At 34.0% G+C, this 19,710-nt stretch overlaps 1 protein-coding gene across 1 annotated transcript; it reads left to right on the plus strand.

The window, feature by feature from the left end:
* Positions 1–6,391: 6,391 nt before the first annotated feature.
* LOC128679191 (uncharacterized protein) lies at positions 6,392–17,661 on the plus strand. Its single transcript, XM_053761256.2, has 8 exons — positions 6,392–6,567; positions 10,969–11,127; positions 12,896–13,055; positions 14,079–14,137; positions 14,290–14,486; positions 14,947–15,057; positions 16,134–16,236; positions 17,298–17,661. Exons 2-8 carry the CDS (start codon positions 10,989–10,991, stop codon positions 17,447–17,449), a joined length of 921 nt encoding a protein of 306 aa, XP_053617231.1. The 5' UTR covers positions 6,392–6,567; positions 10,969–10,988; the 3' UTR covers positions 17,450–17,661.
* Positions 17,662–19,710: the final 2,049 nt, after the last annotated feature.

The raw sequence follows: 19,710 nt of genomic DNA on the forward strand, positions 1-19,710 counted from the left end.
CACACTGGTATCAAGGGAACATATTAAGTTATTTTATATATTTTACTATCCTACTATACAATCAAAACGCCTCATTTTCTCAAAATGCAGAGATAACAGAATGGCGTGCAATTTGGTCGAATGCAGCGGCGGCGGGTGAAAGGCATCGGTCTGCTAAGTGCAACACGACCACGCGAAATAAGTGTAGACACGTTTACACATTTACGACGAATGCATAAGTGTTTCGTCGTTTCTCCATCATACGGATAAAGTGAGAAAATCACTTAATCCGTGTACATATATACACCTAAAATACAACGGTTTATATACTTTACTAAGTCTTTGGATTAAACAGGATATAAAATAAAAAAGAAGTCATTTGAAAAATAAAAAAATATTTATTTAGCATAAATGTTATGCGCATCAACAAAAAATAGGAAAATTTGGTCTTGTCGCAAGAGAAGGATTCAAATTTGGCAGAGTATGTATTTGTGTCCAACGAGCCAGCATCCGTGTGGGCCGTTGAGTGTGGTCTGAGTCTGGTGGTATAAACGGTCCTCGAAAAAAGTGCCAGCTAAGATAATGAGCGGTGATCCACTAGCGACAGAGCGCTCGTGCGCTTTCTAATCGCGTGTACAGTCGCCGACAAAAATGTGTCGACATTTTGAACGCCAGCCATACTTTTCGAAAGATTTTAAGTAAATGAACGACAAATTTGTTTTAAGTATCTTCATTCAAATTGAATTATTAACCCGTGAAGTTTATGACCTCTGACATAATACGTAAATGGCTGTGTGTATTATACAGTCTCTCTATTCCTCTCTTCTTAGGGGTCAGCGTAAAAAAAAAAACTTAAAATTCGGCGGGTATTTCACAAACATCGCCATGTGAAATTTTAAGTGTATTGCATTCGATGGCCAGTATCTGAACATCAGAAGTAGAGACATAAGTATTTACACATCCTAATAGCCGCACTATTATAATGCAGTGGATCCAGGAGTATTTGAAAATTCTGCTAGATCCATTAGTTAGCAGTGGAACCTACAGTCCAGAACGAACTTATCGCGGTGAGAGTACCACAAATTTTAAAATATGTGCGCTACAGTGGGTTGCTTTTTAGGTTATAAACGTGATACAATGTAATGTATATACAAACACATATAATTAAAAAAATATATAAAGTATTCAACAAACTGCACAATAGTATATAATTTAAAAATATATAGAGTATTCAAACTGCTGCTTCTCCTGGGTAAATTGAAAGTTATCTTATTAACTTAAACTATTTGGACATTTTAATAAATGAAGCGAAAATCAGAATTAAATAAGGTCAGTATTTAATTCTGATTTTCGCCTCATTTCGTAAGATCTGTTTTCAATAAAATAATACATTATTTTTTTACAAGTTTCATGTTTTTATACGAAGTATATCTTTAGGTCTAAAGAGTGATAGACAAATTTCGAAAGAAATTACACAATTTAGAATATAACCTAGAATAACACATAGGGTACTTTATATCCCCCAATTCCCGGCAGCGAAGCCCCGGGGCGCAGCTAGTTATTAATAAAATAAAAACAAACAACTTGACCAATTCATATAAATCATCGGGCGTGTAAAATCAGCTCTGAATTTTCACAATAGTACCGTAATCGTATGTTTCTTCAAATTTAATGGTAATGAATCTGTTTGACACGTGAAAATGTGTTTTATAACCGAGGCGTAAGGGTTAATTTACCTTGTAGTAAAAACAACAGTTAATTCGAGGCAGCAAATCGGCAAGTGAACCTCTATGCTTCCACGCAACGCGTCGCGCACTAGTAAAGACGAATACGGTGACCAAAAATCGTATCTAATTTTTCAGTTTATTTTTAATCAAACGGATATTCAGAAATTTGAACTCGTAGGGATATTATCGCGTAAATTTTTATTACAAACAAACCTTTGGTTGCGAATAAAACTGATCATCGATATTTATCCCGATCCAATGCTCCGTTTGGAATGTAGGACAAAGAAACAAACACAAATTCACATTCGTAGTGTTAGTATGGATCATAGTATGATAATAGAAGATATGTTATGTTTATTCGGAAAGACCTTACATAAATTATAAAAAAGATGTTGCGTCTGTCCTTATGAACGCGTATTTATTTTTTATAAACGTATTTTTGTACAGTATTCGCCAATACATAGTGTAATTCGTGAAGAAGGTTTAGGTGTTTAATGTAATTTGTTACGGTTTTACCCGAGCAAAGCCGGAACCGGTCCGACTTTACTCGGGTGAAGCCGAAACCGGTAGTTAGTAATAAATCTATCCTAACATATACAGGTGAGCGTGAAGATTGCATAAAAGAAAAGATTATGCCAAACAAATAATTTATTTTGTTTAAGGTGTTAGCAATCCAGCCGTGTCCCAAAAAACATGATGCCTTTAAAACACTTTAATTTAAAATTAATAACAATTATAGATTTTAATTAAAAATTGTCATGTTAATATATCTATTATATAGAAATCTTGCGTTACTGAGTGACTAACTGACAGACAACGCACAGCCGAAACTACTGGGCGTAGAAAGCTGAAATTTGGTGTGTAAGTTCCTAGGACAGAGTAGGGGAGCACTAAGAACGAATTTCCCGAAATTCCCACAGGAAACGTACGTTTGGGCAAAAGCTTGTAAAATATAAAAGTCCTATATTTTCCAAACAGCGTGGACACCAAAAGAAAAACTAAGGTGGAATATTTATTGCTGTGTACTCCAAATTTAGCAACTCTTACATAAGCCGAATACACGCATCGCGCGATGTCTGCAAGGAGGATGACTGATGCAAAATCCGCTCCGATTGATATACTTTGATTCCGGCGGATTTCAGATTTCACTAGTATTGTACGTGTATGATTTCTAACAACAGTGTTATAGGCAATGTACAGGTTGCACGCACGTACCTTTTTATATCTCGGTAGTTTCGGGACGCGATAAAAATATAGGTGCGCATGCAATAAGAAGTTTAAAATTAGTTAATGTTATACGTACTTGTATGACCTCTTAATAAGTCTAGTATACCTATGTGCTAAATAAATAATAATTAACGTTTTATTTATAAGAAGTTAAATAAGACGAGGTTTAAAACTGAACTTAAATCCGTTCTTTGTTCAAATTCAAAATTCTATACATGCCTACATCACTTTTTGACGTCAAAAAAAAATACTAAAATATAAAAAAACCTCGTTTATTGGAAGTAGATATTAGAAAGAGTTTATGTATAAATTTTAAGCCAAGTATAAAAATAATCCACAGATACTAATCAATTAAATAAGTAATATGACAGAATAGAGTAGATCGTATCCAACAGCAGAATTATCGCAATATCTGTTTTATCTAGAGCACATATATTTTCTTTTTTTAAATTTTCAAATTTCTACCCTATTTGGAGAAATATATAAGAATCCCACAATGGCAAATACATGGAACGCAGCGCCAGCACACTGCACCGATACGCTGTTATTAAAACGTCACGGTTTGATTCTTACCCCGATCGGCCTTTAACAGTAAAAATTCGTTTGAATGCCGAAGAGAACTCATTGGATTTCCTTGCATTGGTGACGCGAGACTGTAACAACCATGTCTGCTATGATTTCCTCTAGAGACCACAAGATGGAGTTCTTCTAAACGGGCGTGAAAACATTTAATGTCTAACATTCTACTTGGGACAAAACTACATGATGGCGATGTATGTAGGATCTGTCAATAGAATTTTTACAATATTCACAATTTTGTAAAATCTCATCAAAATTTATTGTGTTCGCCAGGTCTACGTTCGCGGCGAACAACAAGTAATTTATTTATATACTAGATGTTGCCCGGGGCTTCGCTCCCGTGGGAATTTTGAGATAAAATATAGCCTATAGCAATCTTGGGTAATGTACCTTTCTAATGGTGAAAGAATTTTTGAAATCGGTTCGGTGGCTTCGGATATTGCCCGCCTCAAACATTTGTATGTTTGAGGCGGGTAATACACGAACTCATAAACGCTTATCTATCTCTTTATAATAATTGTATAGATTCAGGGCATGCAACAGCTTTATTGTGTTTAACATACTTAGTGCTTTACATTTTACAAAAGGTACATTTTTGTGGGTAGGTAAGTATTAGGTTAGCAAGTTTTTATACGACTTTTTTACTTCGCATTATTTCGGCGGATACATTATTAGCAAAACCCTAGGACAAGCATACTTTGAGAATTGTTGCTCTGTATTTTGCGTAAGCACACACTTTTTAGAGACATTAAAATGCAATTTTCTGTTGATCATCAAATAGTTGCGACACAAAATTGTTCCATCCTAAACACAGACCTGTGATCCTAAACTATTCACTCGGCTCGTCTCACCTTTGTGGTTTGTGTGGCCGTGACTATTTCTGCTTAACCGACTGCCAAGAAGTGTTATTATGTCTTTCTCATATTATAAATAGCGTGATTTAAATTTGAAGAATTTGTACAAATTTCATTAGTTTACTCTTTCCTTTCTTTAACAATTTCTCTCACTACTAGGCTAAAGCCTCCCCTAATTCCTTCCATGCATCCTATTCTAATTCATCTTACTCCTAAGTCATCCGACATTGCTATAAGTATTTACTTAAAATAATGACAGATGCCTTTAACGCCTTAATCTGACACCAGTTTTAGAATAACACACTCTATAAGAATGACTTGATATATTCATGACAAAATTTTACTTTAGACATGCTTCAAAATTCAAATCATTTATTCAGAAATTAGACCTTCACAGGCACTTTTTCTCGTCAATCTTTATATTTATAGTTATTTCTCACAAGCTACAAACTACTGGCTACTGGCTACAAACTTCAGACCTATACCTGTCTCATGCTAAAAAAGGATGTTTTGTAGTAAAACGTGTATCTATTTTTAACTTGAGTAAGCACTCACATAGACAAGTGCCTCTCTAAAATTAGATATGTAAAAAAATAATAGGTACACATAGTATAGTGAGCACCAAATCAAGCTACCCTAATCCATTGCAAACTCACCTATATAACTGACGCATAGAGATCCAGAGTGACTGGACGACTTAATGTGCGGTCGGCTGTACATTTACCTGACCACGAGCTATGGAAGCGAACTGTATGCCACAGTTATGCTATGACTCATTTTGCACTTGCACAACATAGTTTGACGGTTTCATAACGAAAACTATACACTGTATCACGTTGGACCCTCAAGCTAAAACAGATGTTTTGTTACCTATAGGTACTTATTAGTATAGTTTATTATTAGTATAGTTAGTAGTCAGTTTAAAGTATGGAAAAATTTCATTACGGAAAAATCTATTAGTGGACAATTTACGCAGTCGAAGCCGCGGGCAAATGGTAGTATATAAAATATTCTAAACTAACTTTTTAAAAGTAAGGAAAAGGACATACTTACTTTAAACTAATGTACAAAATGAGCATATATAGGTAGAATATCAAACAAACCAACCTTACTTTCGCATTTGTAATATTAATTATGATTAAGACAGGATATGAAAGTGTGTCTGTTTATCCTTCTTACACGTCAAAATGGAGCCGTGAATTGAGGAGAGCTGAGCCCGAGAGTAAAATAGGCTACGTTATGCCGAGGGCGGGTTCGCTGTCAAAATTATTAGTCTGTTTATAAATTTAGCCTTCGCAACTTTTCTCCACACGTATTTTTGTAATAGTAACTTGTATCAACATAACATCACGTTGTATATTTTGTAATAATTACATAGCTGCCATAGTTTAAACCGCGATTTGGGTAATTTTGTAACTACGCAATATTTCAACTCCAAATATTACAATAAATGATCCTATTCACTATATTAGAGGAACCGCAATAAACTAGGACCGCGGTCCTAGTTGTCGAAGCACTGAATTTGAGTTTCCTCGGGCCGCAGTGGAGTCAGTTGGGTAGATTGGGATCGAAGGACAAAAATACTTAAATAAGTTTTACAATAGCGGATATGTACTATATGTTTTGCTAACTATATGATTTGCTATAGATTTCTTAAGTATTTTAATGATTACGTATGACGTAATGTTCTTTATTAAAATAATTTTGAATATTTATTTTCTTGTCTTTAACCATATAAGTTCCATTCCGTATAAATTTGTTCTTATGTGTTCAGAATTTATAGTCTCCTTTTTAAATAGAATTTTACATGATCATATACTCTCGTTTACAAAACATTTTTTCCGTGTAGATAGAAATACGAAAACTTCGTGTATCTTAGATGTTACAGACGTCTTTGCCGTACATGATGAGTCATACATTTCTCGATTAATCTACTTATTGTGAACCCTCCATCCTCCCTCCTATTGCACCTGCAAGCGCGTTCATGGCGCGTGACGAAATCATAAAAAGAGCAGACTGCTTCTACCGAACCCATTCCCGAGAGCGCGTTTGCCCGCGCTTCGAATTTCAAAATTAATCATAGATTTTATTTTTTACTTTTTTTCCGGCCAGTGCTAAGAAAAACGCAAACACGTTGCGTTCAAGTGCCAGTGTTTGTATAGTTGAAAGTTTGGCGTGTGACTTGATATTCCATTTTAAAGGTGATTGTCATTTATTTAATTTTTTTAATAGTGTCCTAGTGATGTGATTTTGGATGCGTAATGGTAAGGTTTTCAGAACGAGTCAGATTAATAATATTTGCAAATTTGAAGAAATTGACGGAATATAATAAGACATTTAATTGAATTATGTAAACTACTATAGTAATTAATAACTAATAGGTACCTTATGGTCTTTTTCTTCATTGAACAATCGCATCGAATCTTAATTGAGTATGTGTGGTCATTGTTTTGAAGTATGTAACAATCATTTGTTATTCCTTATTTATTTTAATTACAATAAATTATTATAAACGCGAAAGTGACTTTATCCAAATGTATATTACCTCTTCACGCATTAAGTAGGTACTTATTCAATCTATATTTTATAGAAAAAAGTACTGCCCCCGTGGGAAAGACACGCGAGCGAATAAATACATAACAATAAAAAATTTCATTCAAACATTCGCCTATAAAATTACTGAGGACAGGCATAGAGAGATATATATATATAAAACTACAATTATTACAATAAAAGTACCCACGTACTTCGGTTAATAATTTATGAAAAACCAAAAATACTTTTCATGTCTATCTTTGATAGTCATTTGATAGTCATTCGTGTCTAGAATTTTCTACGGGCTTTACTAGGGTTGTAGGAACGTTCCGCGATTCTGGCATAGTTTTACATGATTTTCAATGCTTGATTTTGATTTGAAAGAATATAAATAAACACACTTTCATGTCTAACTAAAAAGTATGGAAATATGGATTAGCGCTTTATCACCGGCAATTTTCATCAAATTTGAAAGATTGGTGTCCCTATCTTGTCAGAAAGACGTTTTTGTTGCAACCCTAGTTTTCACTAAATTGGCTACTTCTTATAATTAGGTATTAAAAATAATAAAAAAGTACAGAATCAGTGGGCGTGAAATTAGTATTTGTGCTGCAAAGAATTCCGTTTCACGGGTTGTTATGGCATTATACCTATCTATATATATATAACTAAGTAAGTAGTGTATTTTATTCTAAGTATAGGTACCTTTCTAAACGTACGGTATTATGTAGAATAAAAAGATTTCATCCAGTCTTGTTGGCAAAAAAGTAAACCAAATAATCTATGAACATTTCATTGAACAGATAATAATTGTCGGTTATTTTTTTAATCAAAATAATCATAGCGCTTGATTTGTAATTTTTTAAATGATGTGCTACAACAGAACAAGTTATAATTAAAATTTTATTAGTTGTGTGTCCATGAAAATTTTGAAAATAAGAAAATAATTTCAATCCGCAAGATATATATCAGCTAGGTAGTATATAATTATATCATTTATCATTAAGTTTTAATTCAAGGCTCTGTCTAATGCAAAGGGGTTCAAATACATGAAAACTGCTGTCATAGACAGAATATTAACGATCTTTTTCGTCGAGGGTCAAAACTAACTTCTATTATGCAAACTCAAGCACGCAGCTTAACTTCCATACCAAGTCATGTCATTAGTCATTACTCCATGAAAGGGTTAAGGTGCACGTCCACTTTTACATACACATTGATAATTAGATTGGCTTCATACATCTAACTATATTGTGTATACCTAAGCAATACATCACGTGCAATTTATACTGATATACATAATTTACTTCACTTTTTCTAGCACTTCTGGTATGATATGGACCAACCAACACTGTTAAATAAGTTTCTTTCAGCGATTCTCCCCAGCATCATTCGGAAATGCCAGTATAGTTTGTAGCTTTTAGAGAAATTAATATCTGATATAAAATTTGAGGTGATAAAGTGCCTTTGAAGGTCTAATTTCTGAATAAATGCTTTGAATTTGTAAAAAATAACAGATTTTTAATAAATAATTTAAATAGTCACTAATAATAACCAATCATAGAGAAAGGAGACAGATATAGGTACATCTGTCTCTTTTAAAATTTCTAGTTTAGTCTCTTTAGTTAGTTTCTTTAGTCTATGATATAAATGAAGAATTCTAATGCACAGGCACAGGCACTAAACGAGAATGTATTTATTCTACGTATTTTTTGTCTCGCTTATTACGAGTACGGAGTTTTAAGCTAAATTTATCTCAATATCTATTTAGAAGCGGAGAGTAACCAGTAATGGATTTGCGTTCTAAATTTAAATAATAAAAGCAATCATTTGGAAAGTGTAATATACTAAATCCATAATTTGAGATGGAATGTTTTTATGTTGGATCGGGGCTAATTATAGACAAGAAAACATGAACAAAACTTATCTTCTACTTAAGTACGTAGGTACCGACAACACATTCACTTGTGCTTAGGTACCGTTATTGTTACCCATTATTTTGGAAGCATTAATTGAAATTCAATACTTAATATATCTTGCTTCAGAAATTCCTATGTGTGTTATTAAATCGTAATTACCTACCTACTAAACCAACCTCAAAAATGTGTAAGTTAGATATATATAATAAAACTAACAAGGGCCGAGTCGCACTCGTCTTGAAAAAGGTCTACTACTTATTGTAGTTGTTATCGACAATTATCGCACGTGAGTGACACGTATTGTTTATTATATACCATACACATTCAAAATATATTCATAAAAAAAAATATTCGTATTTTAAAAATTACCAGATTTATGTCTTCATTACAAAAAATAAATTAAGTACTTATAGTTTTTTTAAAACGTTTTTTGCACTTTTCTCTCTTCCTTATTCGAATCCGTTCCTTTTCACGAAATCGCTACCATAAACAAAAAAGAGAGAAAAATTATAGAACACATCAAAACGCTTTCCACTGTAAGTACCTTATAAAAAGTCCAGTTAGTTTACGATCAAACTCTAAACGATCAAGTAAAAAATATATAATGACAAGTCACGTACATCGATCTACCCAAAAACATTGTAAACTCACCTCTATTACCATGACATTGAGGTCCATGTGGGGTAACTTGCATGCAGTTGACCGTACATTGCGAGATACAATAAGCTATAGATTTTTTGGGAGGAACTGTCTTTAGCTGGCCAGTTGGCACTTGGCACATAGTTCAATAAACTGAGATAGTGCAGTGTTCAAGTAATAGCTTTTTTATAAATTGATCTTTTTTTATGGACGATACTTTTGTGCGTCTTTGGCCTGTTTCATTGCTCGCTGACGAATAGATAAATATATAATAATATATATAACCTAAATGTAACATCAAACAGAAGCGTTAAAAAGTGGATAATGGTGCTATGGACCAATCACATCACACAGATTTATTTAGTATAGTTAGTTTATCCTGTCCGATTACAATATGATATTTTGTCAGAAAGTAACACAGATCCTTATTGATTAATAAATATTCTAACTATAGTATTAGAAATCTAAAATAAGTTTGTTAGCTTCAAGCTTCATCCACACATCTAATCTTCTTGAAAACTCACAATATGTTACGAGTGAAGCCGCGGGGCAATAGCCTGAAAAAAATCGTTCGTTTACCCATACTAATGTCAATATTGTGGTCAAATAATGAATGCCAAAAAAATATTTGACCACACGCCTCGATCTGCCTCCTCAGACCAAATAGTGAATAACCTAAAATATTTGTATGACTTGAATGTTCCTAAATTATACTAAGACGCTTAGATTCATTACACAGTCAATTTTTACGTTAACTTTAAACTGTGCGCCGCCGCCAATGAGATAAAATGGCGTACTTGTTGGGTGCAGGTTAAAATTAAAGTCAAAATGTAACCGAATATTACAGTTCTTTCATCACATAAAATTATTACAAGACACGAAACTGACCAGTGAAAGCAATATAAAAAACACATAACTTAAATAACTTTTTATAAAAAACCGTTACGGTATTGCGTGACTTCAGAGCGGCGTTATTTTTAGTCAGGTAACGTGTAAGAGAAACTTAAAAAATATAAATGCAATTTCTTGCGTTAGAAAATATTTTTTTTTAAATGTAGAAAAATATATTTTCAATATAAAGTTTAATAACATATTTTTCTTTTAAAAAATAATCGAAACCTTTTTTGTACATGATGATGACATCAAAAAATTATTCCCAGTTTTCACCCGGGCAAATTCAATCCTCCCATTTACTTCTCGATTTTTGGTGGATCTGATGTTGCTCCTGAGGATGTCGTATATCGTACGACTAGAGGATACATAACAGGTATCTGATAAGCAACAATAGCATTCCCAAATAGAGTTGAGGTCAGGTAGATTGCCAACTGTAAAATCACAGCCGAATCTTCAAAATTTTAAGGTTATTATTTTACTCTGATTGCTGGCTTCACGCAGCGTCCCAGCTCCGAACACAATCAGAAATATCAGAAGATGATATAGCGTCTCGCGCCTCCACCTCTATTTTAACCAGAAGAAGAAGACCTATAACTTAGTGTTTCTGTGTTCCAGGACCAGTCCAGGCTGCCAAGATGACTCTAGAACAGCCAACAGGCGAGATGTGGCAGAAGATCCGCGAGGAGCTGAACGAGAATGCAGACACCAAGGACGCCGACCTCGCTCACATCAAAGAGTGGCTGAAGAAGGAGCCACATCTGCCTGACGAATTTGGTGAGTCGTCTCTCTTATGTGTTGTTATCCAGTTAGTTATCTTATATGTATTTGGCTGAAGTTACATTGTATCGGTGACACAAGCCAACTTCTAAGATTTTAAATAGGTAAAAATGTAAATAAGTAGTTATGAAGTAATCCAGAATTACAACACAATTTTAAACACGAAATTTAAAAGGTATCTAAGTTATTTGATAGTTAAAGTATATTAAATATTTAGTTAATTAATTATCTTCTTTTACTTTTAAATTGTCACGTTTATGATTATTTTAAAAATACATTTGATCATTATTTGCCTTACCTTTTCTAATTCATCTGAGTTCGGCGCAGAATGTCTTCTCCCTGCACGATGTTCTTTGAACTACCATCCTTACGTCACTGAAGGTGTGACCGTGATCCAAGCAAATACTCCTGTTCAAGAGCCTTCTAAAGGGGTTTGAAGATTTGTGGCATACCTACTGCCGCCATTTTGATTTTTTTTCAAAATCGCGGCCAGCCATAAAACGTATATAAATCGATAGCTGAGATAAATACCAACAAAAAATTTTAAAACAATGACCCTCGTAAAGTGTCAGGTTTCTGAGATAATAACCGTCAAAGTTGATCACGTGACATCCATAATTATAAGCAAGGGTATGTGTTCTGATGAATAAAGATGTTAAAAAAAAAACTTTTAGAACAAATATGTATGTTGCATTGTATCTGGATATATTTTTCAACTTAATAACATATTTTGTGACCATCTATGTGTGAGTGCAGTATCGTCATTAGATTTAATATGACATTTGACATTATAGGGTAAATGAAAGTAATAGGTACCTCTGTAAAACCATTTACTACATAACACAAGATAGGAATAATCATAAAATTAAAAATTCTCTTTACGTTTATATTGTGGCATAGTTTTATGGTTACCTACTTACTACAATTTCTCTTTGCGAAAATAGTTATATAAACCTGGATTTCTTTTTACATTGGCACAAAAGGGAAAACAATTAGAAGTACAGTTTCGGAACAGTATTTTTATTGCCCGATAAACAATTTAAGGCATCATGCTTTTAGTATACACAATTTAAACACTTTTGAGACTACAAACACAAAAATCACATTCATAACATCAATACAAAAAACACTTTTTGACTTTCTTATACACATAAAACAAGTAATAGTTAATTACTTCCTCCGCCACACTCCCCCCACCCCCGCTTGTAGTGTGTCTCGCTTGCACATTAGAATAATACAATATATAATCTATTTTCTTGTTATATATAACACCTAAAACAATACCTAATGAACAGTACGTCTCCATTGACTTTTTTGTCGTAGTATAAAATATTCTTATTAAGTACATAGTAGCCGCAACATGTAGAAATATCATGAGGCATAGTTATCTATGTTTTATTATTAATATTATCTTTACCTATTAGAATATTTTGTGTATGTTTACACATTGTTATACGCAATAGATGGGATTATAGTCGCTATTAAAAAAAAAAATAGAAATCACGTGATCAACTTTGACGGTTATTTTCTCGGAAACCTGACACTTTATGAGGGTCATTGAATTAATATTTTTTGTTGGCATTAATGTCAGCTATCGATTTATAAAGGTTTCATGGCTGGCCGCGATTTTGAAAAAAAATCAAAATGGCGGCAGTAGGTATGCCACGCTCCATAGTAAAATCTTCAAACCCCTTTAAATCCTGATCAAACTGCCAAGTGCCTCTTGAACTTATCACTAATATTATTAAATTTCGCCATCTTAAAGATGACCAGCGTATCATGACCTTCCTGCGCGGCTGCAAGTTCTCCCTGGAGAAGACCAAGCGTAAACTGGACATGTACTTCACCATGAGGACGGCTGTGCCGGAGTTCTTCACAGACCGCGACGTTAACCGGCCAGAATTACAGGAGATTCTCAATATGGTGTAAGTTTTTATTAAAATTATAAAATAATAATAAAGGTCAAATAATACAGGTTTGCATTGATGAAATTGTCAGTCGGTGCGAAAAACTGGCCTTTAAGCGAAAACCGGTTCGCACCACACACTCTGGTTGCATCGGTAAATAATCCGAAATTTTTCCTACACCTGTGTAAACCTTAAACAATATTTTTATCCAAACCTGATCTTTCTGCTTCATACAAGAACTTAATGAGACCAAACCAATGAGTAGGCAATAGTTGTGACTATTAATACCATGGCAATACATACTTATCGAAAATATGGAATCGAAAAAATCGGGTTAGAGCATAACTTATCCAAATCCAATCTGTTATATATTGCCCACAAAAATAAATTGTGACCTTCCCATCTATTTGTGCAGCTCACCGTAAGTAATTATATTGTTGACTGTATCGACGGGATACGATTAATTATAACCGTTTATGCGAGATGCCTTGCCTTCATTAGGTATGCCAAGCCGACCAATATGCTTTAAAACGGGTAAAAGCTAGCTTGACATATTGCACGTATCACGAGTAGTAGTACGAGTTATATGACTTTCAAGCACTCTCTCCAGCTTTCCTTTATTTCTATCAACTATTTGTGAATGTACTTATACTTGCGTTTTGCAGTTGTACATTGCTTGGTTTCTAATTGAGTTAAGCGTTGACTCAAGATAGAACACAGCAATGTACGGCGATAGATCAAAACATAACACATGTGATTCGTTTCTAATTTGAAAATTACTCATAATTATCTCTATCCATTTAGCGTAACTACTCACAAATTAATGTGTAAATTAGATAATGCATTAATTAGATGTTTTCTTTTAATCTAAGAAAAAAAGACTTCCATGTTATACTTACTTCGCTGGCTCAGCAATCCAAAAAGGATCTAGGGGTCCATTGCCAGAATTTTTAGATGTGATCTAACCCTGGTGTAAAGTGCTTAGTAAACATCCATTGTCATACCTATAATGTAATATTTAAATTATTTTATTTTTTTCAGACAAATGCCCCCACTACCTGGACTGACACCCGATGGACGACGTGTCATTTTCATGAGAGGTAATCTTAAAATTATATAATCTTACTCGACCAGGAGAAAACTAGGGAAAAATTATATACATATTGTGCTACTTGAACGAGTAATAAAAATTGGTTACCTATTGTATTAAGACGATAAGAGTTAATTTTTATTTCATTTAAATACTTTCTAGGTCTGGACAAGGATGTGCAAACGCCCAACGTAGCTGATGCCTTCAAACTGGCCTTCATGATGGGTGACGTCAGGCTGAACGAGGAGAAGGAGGGTGTCGCTGGAGACATTTACGTCCTAGACGCCTCTGTCGCCACCCCCACACATTTCTCAAAATTCACCCCCACTTTGGTGAAGAAATTCCTAGTCTGTGTTCAGGTTAGTATTGAAACAAAAATTGATTTAAACAAAATCATATATTTGATCCCTTTTTGTCAATCGGCAATAGTCCGATTTGAAACGGTGCTTGTAAGAATGATGCTTGTACTGATTTTTTTTGTTTCAAAATATTTCATAAAAATATAGTAAGCTACTACTTAAACATGGTAAGCCACTACATAAAATGCTTAGTAATTTTGAGACTATTGTAATCAAAAGAAATACAGTCACTATTTTGTTTTATAGTAAATTTAGTAAACAGATGCAAAATTAAGGTTTCATAAAAAAAACAAACATTTTTGAATAAGATACATACGTCATGTTTCGTTTACTAAAATCAGGGGAATAGTGAACGCAATAAATTTCATTTACTTTAACTCAACTATTTGACCACACGCGTGATGGTCTCTCACTCCGTATGGTCAATATTGAATAACCCAAACATAATGTCCTTTAACAGGAGGCCTACCCAGTCAAACTAAAGGCGGTGCACGTGATCAACATCTCACCTCTGGTTGACAAGATCGTCAACTTTGTCAAACCTTTCATCAAGGACAAGATCAAAGAAAGGGTGAGTACAGTCAAATCATCATCATCGCTAGTCATTTTGAAATCCCTATAGTGTCTTGTGAATATATAAACTCGTCGTAGCGCTGAGGCCACTGCCTCACCACGCTCCACTGCGCATGAGCGATTACTAGTTAGCTATAATGGTGGAGCATCAGTAATGTGGTTGTGATGTTTAAGTTAAGCACGAGGATGGGGCACTTAACCTTGCTTTTGACTACAATCCCCACTAATAGCGCCTTTCTTATGCCTGCTATAAATACATGCACTATCACTTAACAGCTCCCGTAACTTTGGCTCGACTCGCGGGCGAATTGATAAGTTTTAACTTTTGCATTCGGACAAACAAAAAATAGTATGTTTATTAGTATATTTAATAGTATGTTGTAACGCGAGCAAAAACTAACAAAGTTCGAAGCATTCTTCGTCAATAGTGTATAATAATCAATAGTTAGTAATAGTCTAATAGTATAACATCTTACGAATTCTTTTTCATTAATACTATTTTGTCGAATGGGAGAGGAGAAATATACAATAATAAATAATAAATTAATTATTATGCATACTTGCTAAATATCTACATCGAAATAATACTTAAAACCTTACTGTAATCCGTTAGGATAATAACGTCATAAACACTAATTGATATTAGGTACATTGCTAATTTTAAAAGCGTCAACTTTATAATTTATTTCTGTATATTAGTCATATGACCTATAGGTTTTGTACTTAAATAATATTAATATTCACTCACATCATACACCTCGGTTATGAGCTACGCGTCATTGCTACATTGCGTCGTGTCGCTCCGTTGTGCCCCGTTGTTTTCCATAAGGTTTTGAACCTGACGTGCGTTGACAGACGTCGAATCACCATATAATTTCTGAGGTGGCAAGTAACGGAACACGACGCTCGCATCGTCGTGCCAGATTTACACCATTGCCAATCTATGTGAGGACTATATTTAGTCTTGGTTGCAATTTTAACCGAATGGCGCACTTGTGTTTTTCTGCACAGGTTAAAGTTAACGTCAAAATTGACTGATGCAACGAAACCTTAAGGTACTATTTAATGTTTCAGATCTTCTTGCACTCCGACGCGAGTGAGCTCTACAAGCACATTCCCAAGGAAATGCTGCCAGCCGAATATGGCGGCAACGCCGGTAACATGTCGGATTTACACAGTAAGTGTACTGGATTACATATTAAATTAAACCAGAATTAAAATTACATACAAGAAGCTAAAGAATGTGTCTGTTTGTGTCACGCACCTTGGAACCGCTAGATAATTGATTTATATCATCATCACTTACTGCCTTCTTTTGACCACTGCTGGGAATGTCGTCCTTCTTGGTCTTAAAAAAACCAGTTTCGTCCGGATATAGGGCTCTTCTTCTATATACTAGGACTTTTTACCCCAAAATTTACCATAAAAAAATTAAAAATAAACAAAACATAAAATTGGGTGCAATAAAATAGTAAATAAATGCATATCAAGAATGACTGAATTTAATACATTACAATAAATCAAAAACATTATGTAATTCGTAACTGTTAAAAGTATTTTTATATTTAAAGTATTTTCTTATATAGGTACTTATATAAGAGTAGTTGTATAAACATTTTCAATTTAGCTTTATTTGGGATTCCTTTTTTTGCTGGATTTTATTCTAAGGATTTAATTTTAGAAATAGTGACAATAAGAATTTTAAATTTATTTATTTATTTTTTATATTATATTTCTACAGGTCTCATCTGAAAATCAGTGTATCGCCCCTCTGGGTGATATGTGTACTGAGATGGGCCTTTTTGTATTGCTGCAACACAGTACACTCGCTCAATTGTGCTATGTGAATACTGTGTTTTATTTTGTGTTTTTAGTCTGGTTGTGTATTGTGTTGTTGTTTTACAAATAAATGATACAAATATCTATCTATCTACATGATTAACTGTAAATTATATTCTTCGTTTAATTATGTATTTAATGGCTCTCTTGATTAGGACCTTCCAGGCAATCCAAATTCATATTGATCTTGAGTTTAGTATTAATAAATCTTAAATACTAATAATTTGATTACTCGATAATGCACATTCTCATAAAGACATAATGAAAGACGAAGCTAATGAAAGAGACGATGAAGATTTCCAACCTCTCATTCGCTTGTCCCGTGTCATCAGTACACCGGTATATCGGAAAAAGGGAAAATAAATATAAAAATAACACTAATATGTAATAACATTTCAGATGCATGGGTAAAGAAAATGGACGAGTACACAGACTGGTTCAAACAGCAAGAGGATGTGAAAGCCAACGAAGCCCTGAGACCAGGCAAGCCGACCAACTACGACGAGCTCTTTGGAATCGACGGTTCCTTCCGCCAGCTGGTCATAGATTAAACATAATTGTATTCTCAATTTAGTAGGATTACTGTCAAAGAGATTCTCATTATTTAGATAGCATCTATTACTATCGCTTTTCGAGTTACCAGCGTTAATTACCATACTTAATGTTGTCAACCAAAGGTTTTGCTCAATTAGGTGTTGATATTATTGATCTTTTAAATCTATCGGTTTTTTTAAACATTTGATTGAATTAAATACTCTTTTTTATTATGCATTTTTTTATTCTTTACGTATACTTTAAATTAAGTTTGTTTTTTTAATTTAAAATATTGTCAGTTTCTTTTTATAAAAGTACTTCGTTCTCCTGTGGGTATATCGTATTTAAAAAAACGTTATGTTGCTAAAAAAAATATAGGTACCTTCCGATTGGTGAAAATTTTTTGAAAATCGGTTGAGTAATTAGAAAGATTACCTAGGACTGCACAAAGTTCGAAACACGTCCTCTATATCAATAATATTAGTGGTTATTTCGACCTGGATGGTCCATTCATCTCCAACCACATTCCAAAAGGGATATCAAATGAGGCTTACGGAATATAGTTATATTCGTAAAGAATAAACACTTTTGTTATGTTATGTTAGCGCCATCTAGTTGTTCGAATCGTAACAAAGTGACGAGTCGAATCTTGATAGTTCAGCATACTGCCGGCTCCACACATCGCGGAACATTTCGCCGAATTTTGACGGATTTATACTGCTCGCGGATAGTGTGGAGCCGGCATTAACGCGAGAGTTTAATTCACTAAAGAATATCAGCTCCAGACCACCGCTCCGTTGTTTTGATATCCACCAACGGACAACAAGAATATCTAACGAAGAAATTGTATAATGCCTTGTATGAATTGTCGAACAGTTTTCCAGATTTGGCGGATTCGATATACATTGCTGGCTCTTCATTGTGGTATATAAAAGCTCATACTAACTACGCAATGTTCACGAATTCGCGTCAGCATGTGTCTGAATTCGGAAACAGTGTGCAGCGGGCATGAAGTTTCGACGTATGTCAACGCTAGTATTATAACGTTTGAAAAAGAACGGAGCCACAACGTAATGCTTCGTCGCAACGGAACAGCGGGCATGGCTCTTAAACACAGAACTACTTATCACCCAAATTTCTTGCACAAATCCGATGTAATGAATTAGTTCACTGTCAAATAGATTACGTGAAAGTAACTGAAGCGTTCAATCCACTTGCTCACGAGGTATAACTCGCTTGCAATATAAAAAGTAGACTAGCCTAGTGTGGCAAGTAGGTATCATGTTGAAATATCCTAGAATAATAAATAGGAACGTATGTTTACTGACGACGTGTGGTGTGATGCAGTGGTGGTCAAGTGGTCTGCTGTGACCTAAAAGTCCCAAGTTCGAATCCTACTCGTGCCACATGAATTTGTATACTAATCTGATTCGTGTATAGCACTTGTCATAGACCACTACATTCTACCAGTGAAGGATATATCTTACAGGAAAATCTGCACACTAGTTCAAACAGTGTGTATGCGATTACTTGTGCGACGAGGCAGATAGCCGTAAAAGACATATCAAATGCCTTTAGGTGATTTGAATAAACTATAACACCGGTGTTAGCAATTAACACACTCGAAAAGAAAGATTAGTGGGAAATGACCTCATTATGAATGAGATACAACAAATTGAATGGATCGACTTTTCATACAAACAAACGTAATAACCAAATTCAACGCGTGAATGTTTAAAGCCAATATTAACCTAGTTTCATATAGAAACTTATCCAAAATTTTCACCCACATAAAAATATATGCATTATATAAATACATTTTATCATACAAAATTAATCTTATGATATGATTTATACCAATTTTTTTCATTCAATCATTCAATGTATGTAGGTCTTCGCTCGGGGGAAACCATAAAAAATGCCACAGGCCTATCTCTGTGCCAAATTTCCTCGCCATCCATCATCCATCCAGTACCTAGTTTTTGAATTTATTCATTACAAACAAAAAAATAAAAATACAAATCTTTTCTCTTCATAATATTAGTAATATGGAATCTCTTCATAATATTAGGTATGGAAGTATGGATGTTGGAAAGTTTATAATTTATGAGGATGTAAAGACATGCAGTTCAGTGCTCCCTGTGTTTGACACGTGCAAGTTGAAAGCAAAGTTTAAATATGTAATTAAAATCTTGTTCAATGTTAGAAAAAAAAAACGTTTAATTCAACAGTCCTTTCTAAGTTTATGCTAATTTATTACACTGTGTTTATTACACAG

Source organism: Plodia interpunctella, chromosome 21 (assembly GCF_027563975.2).
Source record: "Plodia interpunctella isolate USDA-ARS_2022_Savannah chromosome 21, ilPloInte3.2, whole genome shotgun sequence".
In the NCBI taxonomy this organism is placed as follows: domain Eukaryota; kingdom Metazoa; phylum Arthropoda; class Insecta; order Lepidoptera; family Pyralidae; genus Plodia; species Plodia interpunctella.

Coding starts and splice junctions, on each gene's coding strand:
- LOC128679191 (XM_053761256.2), top strand. CDS start 10,989: ATGACTCTAGAACAGCCAACAGGCGAGATGTGGCAGAAGATCCGCGAG. Junction 15,058..16,133: donor AGGACAAGATCAAAGAAAGG/GTGAGTACAGTC, acceptor TTAATGTTTCAG/ATCTTCTTGCACTCCGACGC. Junction 16,237..17,297: donor TAACATGTCGGATTTACACA/GTAAGTGTACTG, acceptor ATAACATTTCAG/ATGCATGGGTAAAGAAAATG.